The 11,677-nt window shown below is 52.7% G+C and overlaps 1 protein-coding gene across 14 annotated transcripts; it reads left to right on the forward strand.

The window, feature by feature from the left end:
* Positions 1 to 606: 606 nt before the first annotated feature.
* LOC120986696 (thialysine N-epsilon-acetyltransferase-like) lies at positions 607 to 10,574 on the forward strand. 14 transcript variants are annotated; one of them, XM_040415377.1, is made up of 6 exons: positions 607 to 693; positions 2,271 to 2,433; positions 3,894 to 3,977; positions 8,773 to 8,874; positions 9,492 to 9,532; positions 10,241 to 10,574. In XM_040415377.1, the coding sequence occupies exons 1-6, from the start codon at positions 628 to 630 to the stop codon at positions 10,415 to 10,417; spliced, it is 633 nt and encodes a 210-aa protein (XP_040271311.1). In that variant the 5' UTR covers positions 607 to 627; the 3' UTR covers positions 10,418 to 10,574. The 14 variants fall into 14 exon arrangements, 10 of the variants coding, with proteins under 10 accessions (XP_040271311.1, XP_040271319.1, XP_040271309.1 ...); XM_040415385.1 differs by having other exon boundaries at positions 609 to 693; positions 2,271 to 2,322; XR_005775754.1 differs by lacking the exons at positions 607 to 693; positions 10,241 to 10,574 and adding exons at positions 779 to 968; positions 9,625 to 9,672 and having other exon boundaries at positions 2,271 to 2,426; positions 3,894 to 3,982; positions 9,492 to 9,582.
* Positions 10,575 to 11,677: the final 1,103 nt, after the last annotated feature.

The raw sequence follows: 11,677 nt of genomic DNA on the forward strand, positions 1-11,677 counted from the left end.
GTCCTACAGTCATCCTCTCCCCTGAAATGGCTGATAACAGGGAGCAATAGACTGTATTCTCCTGTCCTACAGTCATCCTCTCCCCTGAAATGGCTGATAACAGGGGGCAATAGACTGTATTCTCCTGTCCTACAGTCATCCTCCCCCCTGAAATGGCTGATAAAAGGTGGCAATAGACTGTATTCTCCTGTCCTACAGTCATCCTCTCCCCTGAAATGGCTGATAACAGGGGCAATAGACTGTATTCTCCTGTCCTACAGTCATCCTCTCCTCTGAAATGGCTGATAACAGGGTGCAATAGACTGTATTCTCCTGTCCTACAGTCATCCTCTCCCCTGAAATGGCTGATAACAGGGGGCAATAGACTGTATTCTCCTGTCCTACAGTCATCCTCTCCCCTGAAATGGCTGATAACAGGGGTTAATATAATAGACTGTATTCTCCTGTCCTACAGTCATCCTCTCCCCTGAAATGCACAGGTGTTGCAGTGTATACTGTCACTTTCCTGCACATCACTTGTCCATGGTGTGAGCCTGGAGGGAGAGTACAGAGATGCTGTATAGGGTGGGAGGGGAGCAGGGGCAGAGTATATAGGAGCGGTATAGAGGGGTTGGGCTTGGAGTGACAATGGCGGGTTACAGGGTACGTGCTGCAGAGCCTGATGACTGTGAAGAGATTATGCGCATGATACAGGTGAGGGGACCTATAGGAAAGGGAAGCAGCAGTTGCCCTCAGAAACTCTGTAGCACCTGTCATTGATTTTAACTCTTGATTGACTACTGCAGAGGATGACTTCCAGGTCAAGAGAGAGCTGCAGAAAGTCCTTCCCCAGAACTTCCTTCTGTGGACTGAGGTGCCCCAGGCAGCTGTACGTCTGGGGCCCGAAAGTCCACAGAGAGTGTGAGTCTGTAAATAGGGCACTGATCACAACACTGAGACATGAGGGTGACGCAGTGAGATACTCTGCCGTAAGTAAGTGACCCCCCCCCCCCCCCAGCAGTCACATTGCATTATCAGCGCCTTCCATCAATGCCTGTCTTCCTGGCAGCAGAGCAGAGTCCGCAGTGTCCTCTGCTGAGTTTGCAGGGAGACATAAAAAGACTGCAGAGACGACCTCTGCACCCCACAGCCTGACAGCAACCCCCTCTGCTCTCTCCTCTCCTGAAATCCTCTGTGCTGCTGGGACCCTGCTCCTTCCACTATGTAACCCTCAGCCTGTGACCTCCACAGGATCAGCACACTGCTCTCCTGAAATCCTCTGTGCTGCAGGGACCCTGCTCCTTCCACTATGTAACCCTCAGCCTGTGACCTCCACAGGATCAGCACACTCCTCTCCTGAAATCCTCTGTGCTGCTGGGACCCTGCTCCTTCCACTATGTAACTCTCAGCCTCTAACCTCCACAAGATCAGCGCACTCCTCTCCTGAAATACTCTGTGCTGCTGGGACCCTGCTCCTTCCACTATGTAACTCTCATCCTGTGACCTCCACAAGATCAGCGCACTCCTCTCCTCAAATCCTCTGTGCTGCTGGGACCCTGCTCCTTCCACTATGTAACTCTCATCCTGTCACCTCCACAAGATCAGCACACTCCTCTCCTGAAATCCTCTGTGCTGCTGGGACCCTGCTCCTTCCACTATGTAACTCTCATCCTGTCACCTCCACAGGATCCACACACTCCTCTCCTGAAATCCTCTGTGCTGCTGGGACCCTGCTCCTTCCACTATGTAACTCTCATCCTGTCACCTCCACAGGATCAGCACACTCCTCTCCTGAAATCCTCTGTGCTGCTGGGGACCCTGCTCTTTCCACTATGTAACTCTCATCCTGTCACCTCCACAGGATCAGCACACTCCTCTCCTGAAATCCTCTGTGCTGCTGGGACCCTGCTCCTTCCACTATGTAACTCTCATCCTGTCACCTCCACAGGATCCACACACTCCTCTCCTGAAATCCTCTGTGCTGCAGGGACCCTGCTCCTTCCACTATGTAACTCTCATCCTGTCACCTCCACAGGATCCACACACTCCTCTCCTGAAATCCTCTGTGCTGCTGGGGGCCCTGCTCCTTCCACTATGTAACTCTCATCCTGTCACCTCCACAAGATCAGCACACTCCTCTCCTGAAATCCTCTGTGCTGCTGGGACCCTGCTCCTTCCACTATGTAACTCTCATCTTGTCACCTCCACAAGATCAGCACACTCCTCTCCTGAAATCCTCTGTGCTTCTGGGACCCCTCTGTTTGCAGCTTCTGTATCTTTCTCTCTTCCAGGAATTGGCAGAATATGAAAAGTTACAAGATCAAGTGAAGAACACAGCAGAAGGTGCGCAGCCGTCAAATCACTGGTGCAATCATCTGCAGACTATCACTGTGTATCTGTCAGGCGGTAGAGAGAAACAGATCCATGTTCTGCAGATCTCTAGAGAGGTCAGAGGTGCAGTATATATCATGGTGTGACGCTTTGCGGTTCGCGGTGTGATGCTCTGAGGTTCGTGGTGTGATGCTCTGCAGTGTGACCCTGTGCGGGTTGTGGTGTGACGCTCTGCGGCTCACTGTGTCGTGGTCTGGGTGTGAAGATCTGCGGTGTAATGCTTTGTGTGTGTTGCTCTGCGGCTCACGGTGTGTTGCTCTGGGTGTGACACTCTGCAGCTCCCTGCATGATGCTCTGCAGTAAGACGCTCTGGGTGTGACACTCTGCGGCTCACGGTGTGATGCTCTGCGGCTTGCCGTGTCATGCTCTGGGTGCGAAGATCTGTGGTGTGATGCTCTGCGGCTCACGGTGTGTTGCTCTGCGGTGTGGTGTTCTGCGGTGTGATACTCTGCGGAACACGATGTGACGCTCTGCGGTGTTTGGCTCTGGATGTGACTCTCTGTGGTTTGACGCTCTGGGTGTGACGCTCTGCGGTTTGCTGCATGACGTTCTGCGGCTCACCACGTGATGCTTTGGGTGTGATGCTCTGCGGCTCACAGTGTGACGCTCTGCAGATTATGGTGTGTGGATCTGGGTGTGACGCTCTGCAGCTTACGGTGTGACGCTCTGCGGTTCGCAGTGTGACGCTTTGTGGTGTGATGCTCTGACGCTCTGGGGTTGCGCTGCTTTGGGGTGCGCTGCTCTGGGGTGCGACGCTCTGGGGTGCGACGCTCTGCGGCTCACGGTGTGTCGCTCTGCAGTGTGATGCTCTGGGTGTGACGTTCTTTGGTGTGATGCTCTGGGTGTGACACTGCGGCTCACAGTGTGATGCTCTGCAGTGTGATGCTCTGCGGCTCACAGTGTGATGCTCTGCAGTGTGATGCTCTGCAGTGTGATGCTCTGCGGCTCACAGTGTGATGCTCTGCGGTGTGTTGCTCTGGGTGTGACGCTCTGCGGTAAAATGCTCTGGGTGTGACGCTCTGCGGTAAGATGCTCTGGGTGTGACGCTCTGCGGTAAGATGCTCTGGGTGTGACGCTCTGCGGTAAGATGCTCTGGGTGTGACGCTCTGCGGTAAGATGCTCTGGGTGTGACGCTCTGCGGTAAGATGCTCTGGGATGTGACGCTCTGCGGTAAGATGCTCTGGGATGTGACGCTCTGCGGTAAGATGCTCTGGGATGTGACGCTCTGCGGTAAAATGCTCTGGGATGTGACGCTCTGCGGTAAGATGCTCTGGGATGTGACGCTCTGCGGTAAGATGCTCTGGGATGTGACGCTCTGCGGTAAGATGCTCTGGGATGTGACGCTCTGCGGTAAGATGCTCTGGGATGTGACGCTCTGCGGCTTGCCGTGTGACGTTCTGGGTGTGACGCTCTGTGGTGTGATGCTCTGGGGATTACGGTGTGAAGCTCTGGGGTTCGCAGTGTGATGCTTTGCGGTGTGATGCTCTGCGGCTCACGGTGTGACGCTCTGCGGTGTGTTGCAGGGCTCCGCAGGGACGGCTTTGGATCGGCTCCGCTCTTCCGCTGTCTCGTGGTGCAGGGTGAAGATGAGGATCAGCGAGCGGCAGGTAAGGTCTGTGCAGACCGAGCAGAGCCACCAGGTGACACAGCAACCAATCAGATTGAGCCTTTCATCTATACCACGAGCTCTGGAGAACTAAAAGCGGGATCCGATTGGTTGCTATTGGTAACCAGGCTGGGTTTGCATCACTCCCTTCCTCCATTAGATGGCGCCGCTGTGAACCTGCTGATCAGAGGACAGGACCTGAGAGACGTCATCACACTGGAGGCAGGTCCTGCCCGGAGCTTCCAGTCAGAGGAGGGGGGGGGGGGGGGCACTACTATTACTGGGGGCATTATTCTTACTGGGGGGCACTAATGGGGGCATTAATCCTAATGGGGTCATTACTATTACTGGGGGCCACTATATGACAGCGTCCCGCGTTAACCCCCCCCCCCCTGGCCGGTATTCTTTGTTGGGAAAGGTGACAAGCGGTATATCATCAGTAGAGGTTATTGTAATGTACACTGGGTGTCAGCAGGGGGCAGTATCCGCCATGTTATTACATATTCACACTGACAGGGGGCGGAGCTTGTACGGGTTGCACTGCAGTCACAAGAGGGAAACGCATTAGCTCTTAAAGGGGCAGTGACACCTTAAAGGGCTTCTGTCACCAGGATGTCTCCATGTAACACCACATCAGTCTCCATGATTTATATTACACTCCACTAGTGTTACTGCGCTGGGTCCAGGGCCGTCTTTAATATTGATTGGACCCTGGGCAAGGATTTCCTTGGGCCCCCTGGATCCCGCCTTCCCACACCTTAGCAGCAATCACGGCCTCCACCACAACACACACAAAATATCCACACATCTGGTAGAGTCCAGTGAATGACTGTAAATACTTCCAGTTCTGAAGACTCCAGCGGCTCAGGATCAGTGCTCTGGGCAGCTGGGCTCAGGCTGGAAGTGGGCACCGCTCTGCAGGAAGGAGACCGGGGCTGGAAGTGGGCACCGCTCTGCAGGAAGGAGACCGGGGCTGGAAGTGGGCACCACTCTGCAGGAAGGAGACCGGGGATGGAAGTGGGCACTGCTCTGCAGGAAGGAGACCGGGGATGGAAGTGGGCACCGCTCTGCAGGAAGGAGACCGGGGATGCAAGTGGGCACCGCTCTGCAGGAAGGAGACCGGGGATGGAAGTGGGCACCGCTCTGCAGGAAGGAGACCGGGGATGGAAGTGGGCACCGCTCTGCAGGAAGGAGACCGGGGATGGAAGTGGGCACCGCTCTGCAGGAAGGAGACCGGGGATGGAAGTGGGCACCGCTCTGCAGGAAGGAGACCGGGGCTGAAAGTGGGCACCGCTCTGCAGGAAGGAGACCAGGGCTCGGCTCACCCTAGTGTTACAGTGCACCCCAGCACCCCACAGTATGCAGTATAGCACCCCATAGTATACAGCAACCCACAGTATGCAGTATAGCACCCTATAGTATACAGCACCACACAGTATGCAGTATAGCACCCTATAGTATACAGCACCCCACAGTATGCAGTATAGCACCCTATAGTATACAGCACCACACAGTATGCAGTATAGCACCCTATAGTATACAGCAACCCACAGTATGCAGTATAGCACCCTATAGTATACAGCAACCCACAGTATGCAGTATAGCACCCTATAGTATACAGCAACCCACAGTATGCAGTATAGCACCCTATAGTATACAGCAACCCACAGTATGCAGTATAGCACCCTATAGTATACAGCACCACACAGTATGCAGTATAGCACCCCACACTATACAGTACCCCACAGTATGCAGTATAGCACCCTATAGTATACAGCAACCCACAGTATGCAGTATAGCACCCTATAGTATACAGCACCCCACAGTATGCAGTATAGCACCCTATAGTATACAGCACCACACAGTATGCAGTATAGCACCCTATAGTATACAGCACCCCACAGTATGCAGTATAGCACCCTATAGTATACAGCACCACACAGTATGCAGTATAGCACCCCACACTATACAGTACCCCACAGTATGCAGTATAGCACCCTATAGTATACAACACCACACAGTATGCAGTATAGCACCCTATAGTAACCAGCACCCTACAGTATGCAGTATAGCACCCTATAGTATACAGCACCACACAGTATGCAGTATAGCACCCTATAGTATACAGCACCCCACAGTATGCAGTATAGCACCCTATAGTATACAACACCACACAGTATGCAGTATAGCACCCTATAGTATACAGCACCCCACAGTATGCAGTATAGCACCCTATAGTATACAGCACCCCACAGTATGCAGTATAGCACCCTATAGTATACAGCAACCCACAGTATGCAGTATAGCACCCTATAGTATACAGCACCCCACAGTATGCAGTATAGCACCCCACACTATACAGTACCCTACAGTATATAGTAGAGCAGTATAGCAGCCCACAGTATACAACACCTCACAGTATACAGTACAGCAGTATAGCTCTCCACAATATACAGCACCCACAGTATACAGCCCCCACAGTATATAGTAGAGCAGTATAGCAGCCCACAGTATACAACACCTCACAGTATACAGTACAGCAGTATAGCCCTCCACAATATACAGCACCCACAGTATACAGTATACAGCCCCCACAGTATACAGTACAGCAGTATAGCACTCCACAATATACAGCACCCACAGTATACAGCCCCCCACACTATACAGTACAGCAGTATAGCACTCCACACTATACAGCACCCACAGTATACAGTATACAGCCCCCCACAGTATACATGACCCCACAGTATACAGGCCCCCCACACTATACAGTACAGCAGTATAGCTCTCCACAATATACAGCACCCACAGTATACAGCCCCCACAGTATATAGTAGAGCAGTATAGCAGCCCACAGTATACAACACCTCACAGTATACAGTACAGCAGTATAGCACTCCACAATATACAGCACATACAGTATACAGCCCCCACAGTATATAGTAGAGCAGTATAGCAGCCCACAGTATACAACACCTCACAGTATACAGTACAGCAGTATAGCCCTCCACAATATACAGCACCCACAGTATACAGTATACAGCCCCCACAGTATACAGTACAGCAGTATAGCACTCCACAATATACAGCACCCACAGTATACAGCCCCCCACACTATACAGTACAGCAGTATAGCACTCCACACTATACAGCACCCACAGTATACAGTATACAGCCCCCCACAGTATACATGACCCCACAGTATACAGGCCCCCCACACTATACAGTACAGCAGTATAGCTCTCCACAATATACAGCACCCACAGTATACAGCCCCCACAGTATATAGTAGAGCAGTATAGCAGCCCACAGTATACAACACCTAACAGTATACAGTACAGCAGTATAGCACTCCACAATATACAGCACATACAGTATACAGCTCCCCACACTATACAGTACACGCAGTATAGCACTCCACAACATACAGCACCCACAGTATACAGCCCCTCACAGTATACAGTAGAGCAGTATAGCACTCCACAACATACAGCACCCACAGTATACAGCCCCCCACAGTATACAGTACAGCAGTATAGCCCTCCACAATATACAGCACATACAGTATACAGCCCCCCACAGTATACAGTACAGCAGTATAGCACTCCACAACATACAGCACCCACAGTATACAGCCCCCCACAGTATACAGTACAGCAGTATTGCCCTCCACAATATACAGCACATACAGTATACAGCCCCCACAGTATACAGTACAGCAGTATAGCACTCCACAGTGTACAGGCCCCCACAGTGTACAGGCCCCCACAGTGTACAGGCCCCCACAGTGTACAGGCCCCCACAGTGTACAGGCCCCCACAGTATACAGGCCCCCACACTATACAGCCCCCCCCACACTATACAGCCCCCCCCCCCACACTATACAGCCCCCACCCACACTATACAGGCCCCCCACACTATACAGCCCCCCCACACTATACAGCCCCCCCCCCACACTATACAGCCCCCCCACACTATACAGGCTCCCCCACACTATACAGGCTCCCCCACACTATACAGGCTCCCCCACACTATACAGGCTCCCCCACAGTATACAGCCCCCCACAGTATACAGCCCCCCACAGTATACAGCCCCCCACAGTATACAGCATCCCACTATACAGTAGTTTACAGTATATTAGCATAACAGCCCCTGTCACCTTTTTCTGATGTAATCTTCACAAAAAAAGCTCCAAACTTCTACAGCAACACTCCTGGTAGGACCTGTGATGACCTCATAGCCATGTGACCAGTAATATTGCTAGGTTACTGGTCACATGGGGATGATGTCATCTAAGGTCCTAGATCACAGCTCTCACAGACATGGCAGCACCCCCTGTGTAGCTGACAGCCTGACACCCGGGGCAGTCGCCCTTTTGCCCCTTGGTGTCTTGTAATTTGTCTGTAAAATCGCTTTTTATTAATATGCAAATTACCTAAATAAGGAGCCCAAGGGGCGGTCCCTCTGTCCGGTGGAGCCCAGCCGCGCCCCTTCTCCTTCAGCCCAGCACCGCCCCACTGCTAATTTATTCACTCCTCATCACCGACCTCATATGCCTGGTGCGCCGTAATCTCACGCATGCGCTGTGAATAGACCTGTCAGCGCATGCGCAATGTGTTCTGTGAGGCTAATGCCAGGACACCGCGCAGGCGCTGACAGGTCTATCCACAGCTCAGTAAGTGAAATCCTGGTGACAGAATCCCTTTAGTAACAGCCTCAAGTGTGCGGAGCCGCAGGGATTACCGGGAGTTCTGTAAATGACCCCCACGTCCTCCCCCCACAACATGTCTTCCAGGACCGAGGCTTGTCGGGTACGCACTGAGCTTCTTCATCTACAGCACCTGGGAGGGGAGGAGCCTGCACCTGGAGGACCTGTACATCATGCCGGAGTACCGCGGTAAGTGCCTACAGCAGCACAGAGGATGTCAGGAGAGGAGTGTGCTGATCCTGTAGGAGGCCACAGGATGAGAGTTACATAGTGGAAGGAGCAGGGTCCCTGCAGCACAGAGGATTTCAGGAGAGGAGTGCGCTGATCTTGTGGGGGTCACAGGATGAGAGTTACATAGTGGAAGGAGCAGGGGCCCAGCAGCACAGAGGATTTCAGGAGAGGAGTGCGCTGATCCTGTGGGGATCACAGACTGAGAGTTACATAGTGGAAGGAGCAGAGTCCCCAGTAGCACAGAGGATTTCAGGAGAGGAGTGTGCTGATCCTGTGGAGGTGACAGGATGAGAGTTACATAGTGGAAGGAGCAGGGTCCCAGCAGCACAGAGGATTTCAGGAGAGGAGTGTGCTGATCCTGTGGAGGTGACAGGATGAGAGTTACATAGTGGAAGGAGCAGGGTCCCAGCAGCACAGAGGATTTCAGTGTTGTATATGATGGTGACCGGGGGTATTGTTCCTCCTCTCACACAGTGGATCACACAGATCCAGCAGCGGGCAGCAGAGAGCCATTGCAGGATAGATGTCGGGTTCTCCCCAGTTGATCACCCCTTATAATGGTCTCTTTCTAACAGGCAAAGGCATCGGCTCCAAGCTTTTCTCCGCGGTCGCTGAGGTCAGTCTCATGTGGAAACTGCCGCGCCGGTAGTTAATCCTAGAAGTGAATTATAATCCATCACCGGTTTATTATAATCCATCACCGGTCCGTTATAATCCAGCACCGGCCCGTTATAATCCAGCACCGGCCCGTTATAATCCATCACCGATCCCTTATAAACCATCACCGGTCCGTTATAATCCATCACCGGTCCGTTATAATCCATCACCGGTCCGTTATAATCCATCACCGGTCCGTTATAATCCATCACCGGTCCGTTATAATCCATCACCGGTCCGTTATAATCCATCACCGGTCCGTTATAATCCATCACCGGTCCGTTATAATCCAGGACCGGCCCGTTATAATCCATGACCGGCCCGTTATAATCCATGACCGGTCCGTTATAATCCATGACCGGTCCGTTATAATCCATGACCGGTCCGTTATAATCCATGACCGGTCCGTTATAATCCATGACCGGTCCGTTATAATCCATGACCGGCCCGTTATAATCCATGACCGGCCCGTTATAATCCATGACCGGCCCGTTATAATCCATCACCGGCCCGTTATAATCCATCACCGGCCCGTTATAATCCATCACCGGCCCGTTATAATCCATCACCGGCCCGTTATAATCCATCACCGGCCCGTTATAATCCATCACCGGTCCGTTATAATCCAGCACCGGCTTCTGATCCTTTTCTCTCCATGTACCCACAGTCCTGCCTGTCCTTGGGGTGCTCTCGTCTGCAGCTCTCCGTCCTGGATTGGAACCACACCGCCATCTCCTTCTACCGCTCCCGAGGGGCCCGCGACCTGACGCAGGAGGAGGGATGGAGGGTCTTCCGCTTCATCCCAGAGGATCTGAAGAGAATAATTTCTAAGAATTCTAACTGACCAGTACACTGCATCATAGGGATCAGACCTGGACAGCACCCTTCCTGTGCTCCGCCTCCGCGAGTGCACCCACAAACCACGGTGCAATAGTTCAGCTGTGAACTTCTGTCCTGTGACCACTGTCAATAATCAATAAAGATTCCACGGAAAAACTGCAGACGACATGGTGATCAGTGAACAGGGTCCGGTCCTGGTGATCAGCGGAATATACAGGGTATGGTCCTGCTGATCAGAGGTATATACAGGGTACGGTCCTGCTGATCAGCGGTATATACAGGGTACGGTCCTGCTGATCAGCGGTATGTACAGGGTACGGTCCTGCTGATCAGCGGTATGTACAGGGTACGGTCCTGCTGATCAGCGGTATGTACAGGGTACGGTCCTGCTGATCAGCGGTATGTACAGGGTACGGTCCTGCTGATCAGCGGTATGTACAGGGTACGGTCCTGCTGATCAGCGGTATGTACAGGGTACGGTCCTGCTGATCAGCGGTATGTACAGGGTACGGTCCTGCTGATCAGCGGTATATACAGGGTACGGTCCTGCTGATCAGCGGTATGTACAGGGTACGGTCCTGCTGATCAGCGGTATGTACAGGGTACGGTCCTGCTGATCAGCGGTATGTACAGGGTACGGTCCTGCTGATCAGCGGTATGTACAGGGTACGGTCCTGCTGATCAGCGGTATGTACAGGGTACGGTCCTGCTGATCAGCGGTATATACAGGGTACGGTCCTGCTGATCAGCGGTATGTACAGGGTACGGTCCTGCTGATCAGCGGTATGTACAGGGTACGGTCCTGGTGATCAGCGGTATATACAGGGTACGGTCCTGCTGATCAGCGGTATATACAGGGTACGGTCCTGGTGATCAGCGGTATATACAGGGTACGGTCCTGCTGATCAGCGGTATATACAGGGTACGGTCCTGGTGATCAGCGGTATATACAGGGTACGGTCCTGCTGATCAGCGGTATATACAGGGTACGGTCCTGGTGATCAGCAGTATATTCAGGGTACGGTCCTGCTGATCAGCGGTATATACATGGTACAGTCCTGCTGATCAGAGGTATATACAGGGTACGGTCCTTATATACAGGGTACGGTCCTGCTGATCAGCGGTATATACAGGGTACAGTCCTGCTGATCAGCGGTATGTACAGGGTACGGTCCTGCTGATCAGCGGTATGTACAGGGTACGGTCCTGCTGATCAGCGGTATATACAGGGTACGGTCCTTATATACAGGGTACGGTCCTGTTG

This window comes from Bufo bufo, chromosome 1 (assembly GCF_905171765.1).
Source record: "Bufo bufo chromosome 1, aBufBuf1.1, whole genome shotgun sequence".
Taxonomy (NCBI): Eukaryota; Metazoa; Chordata; class Amphibia; order Anura; family Bufonidae; genus Bufo; species Bufo bufo.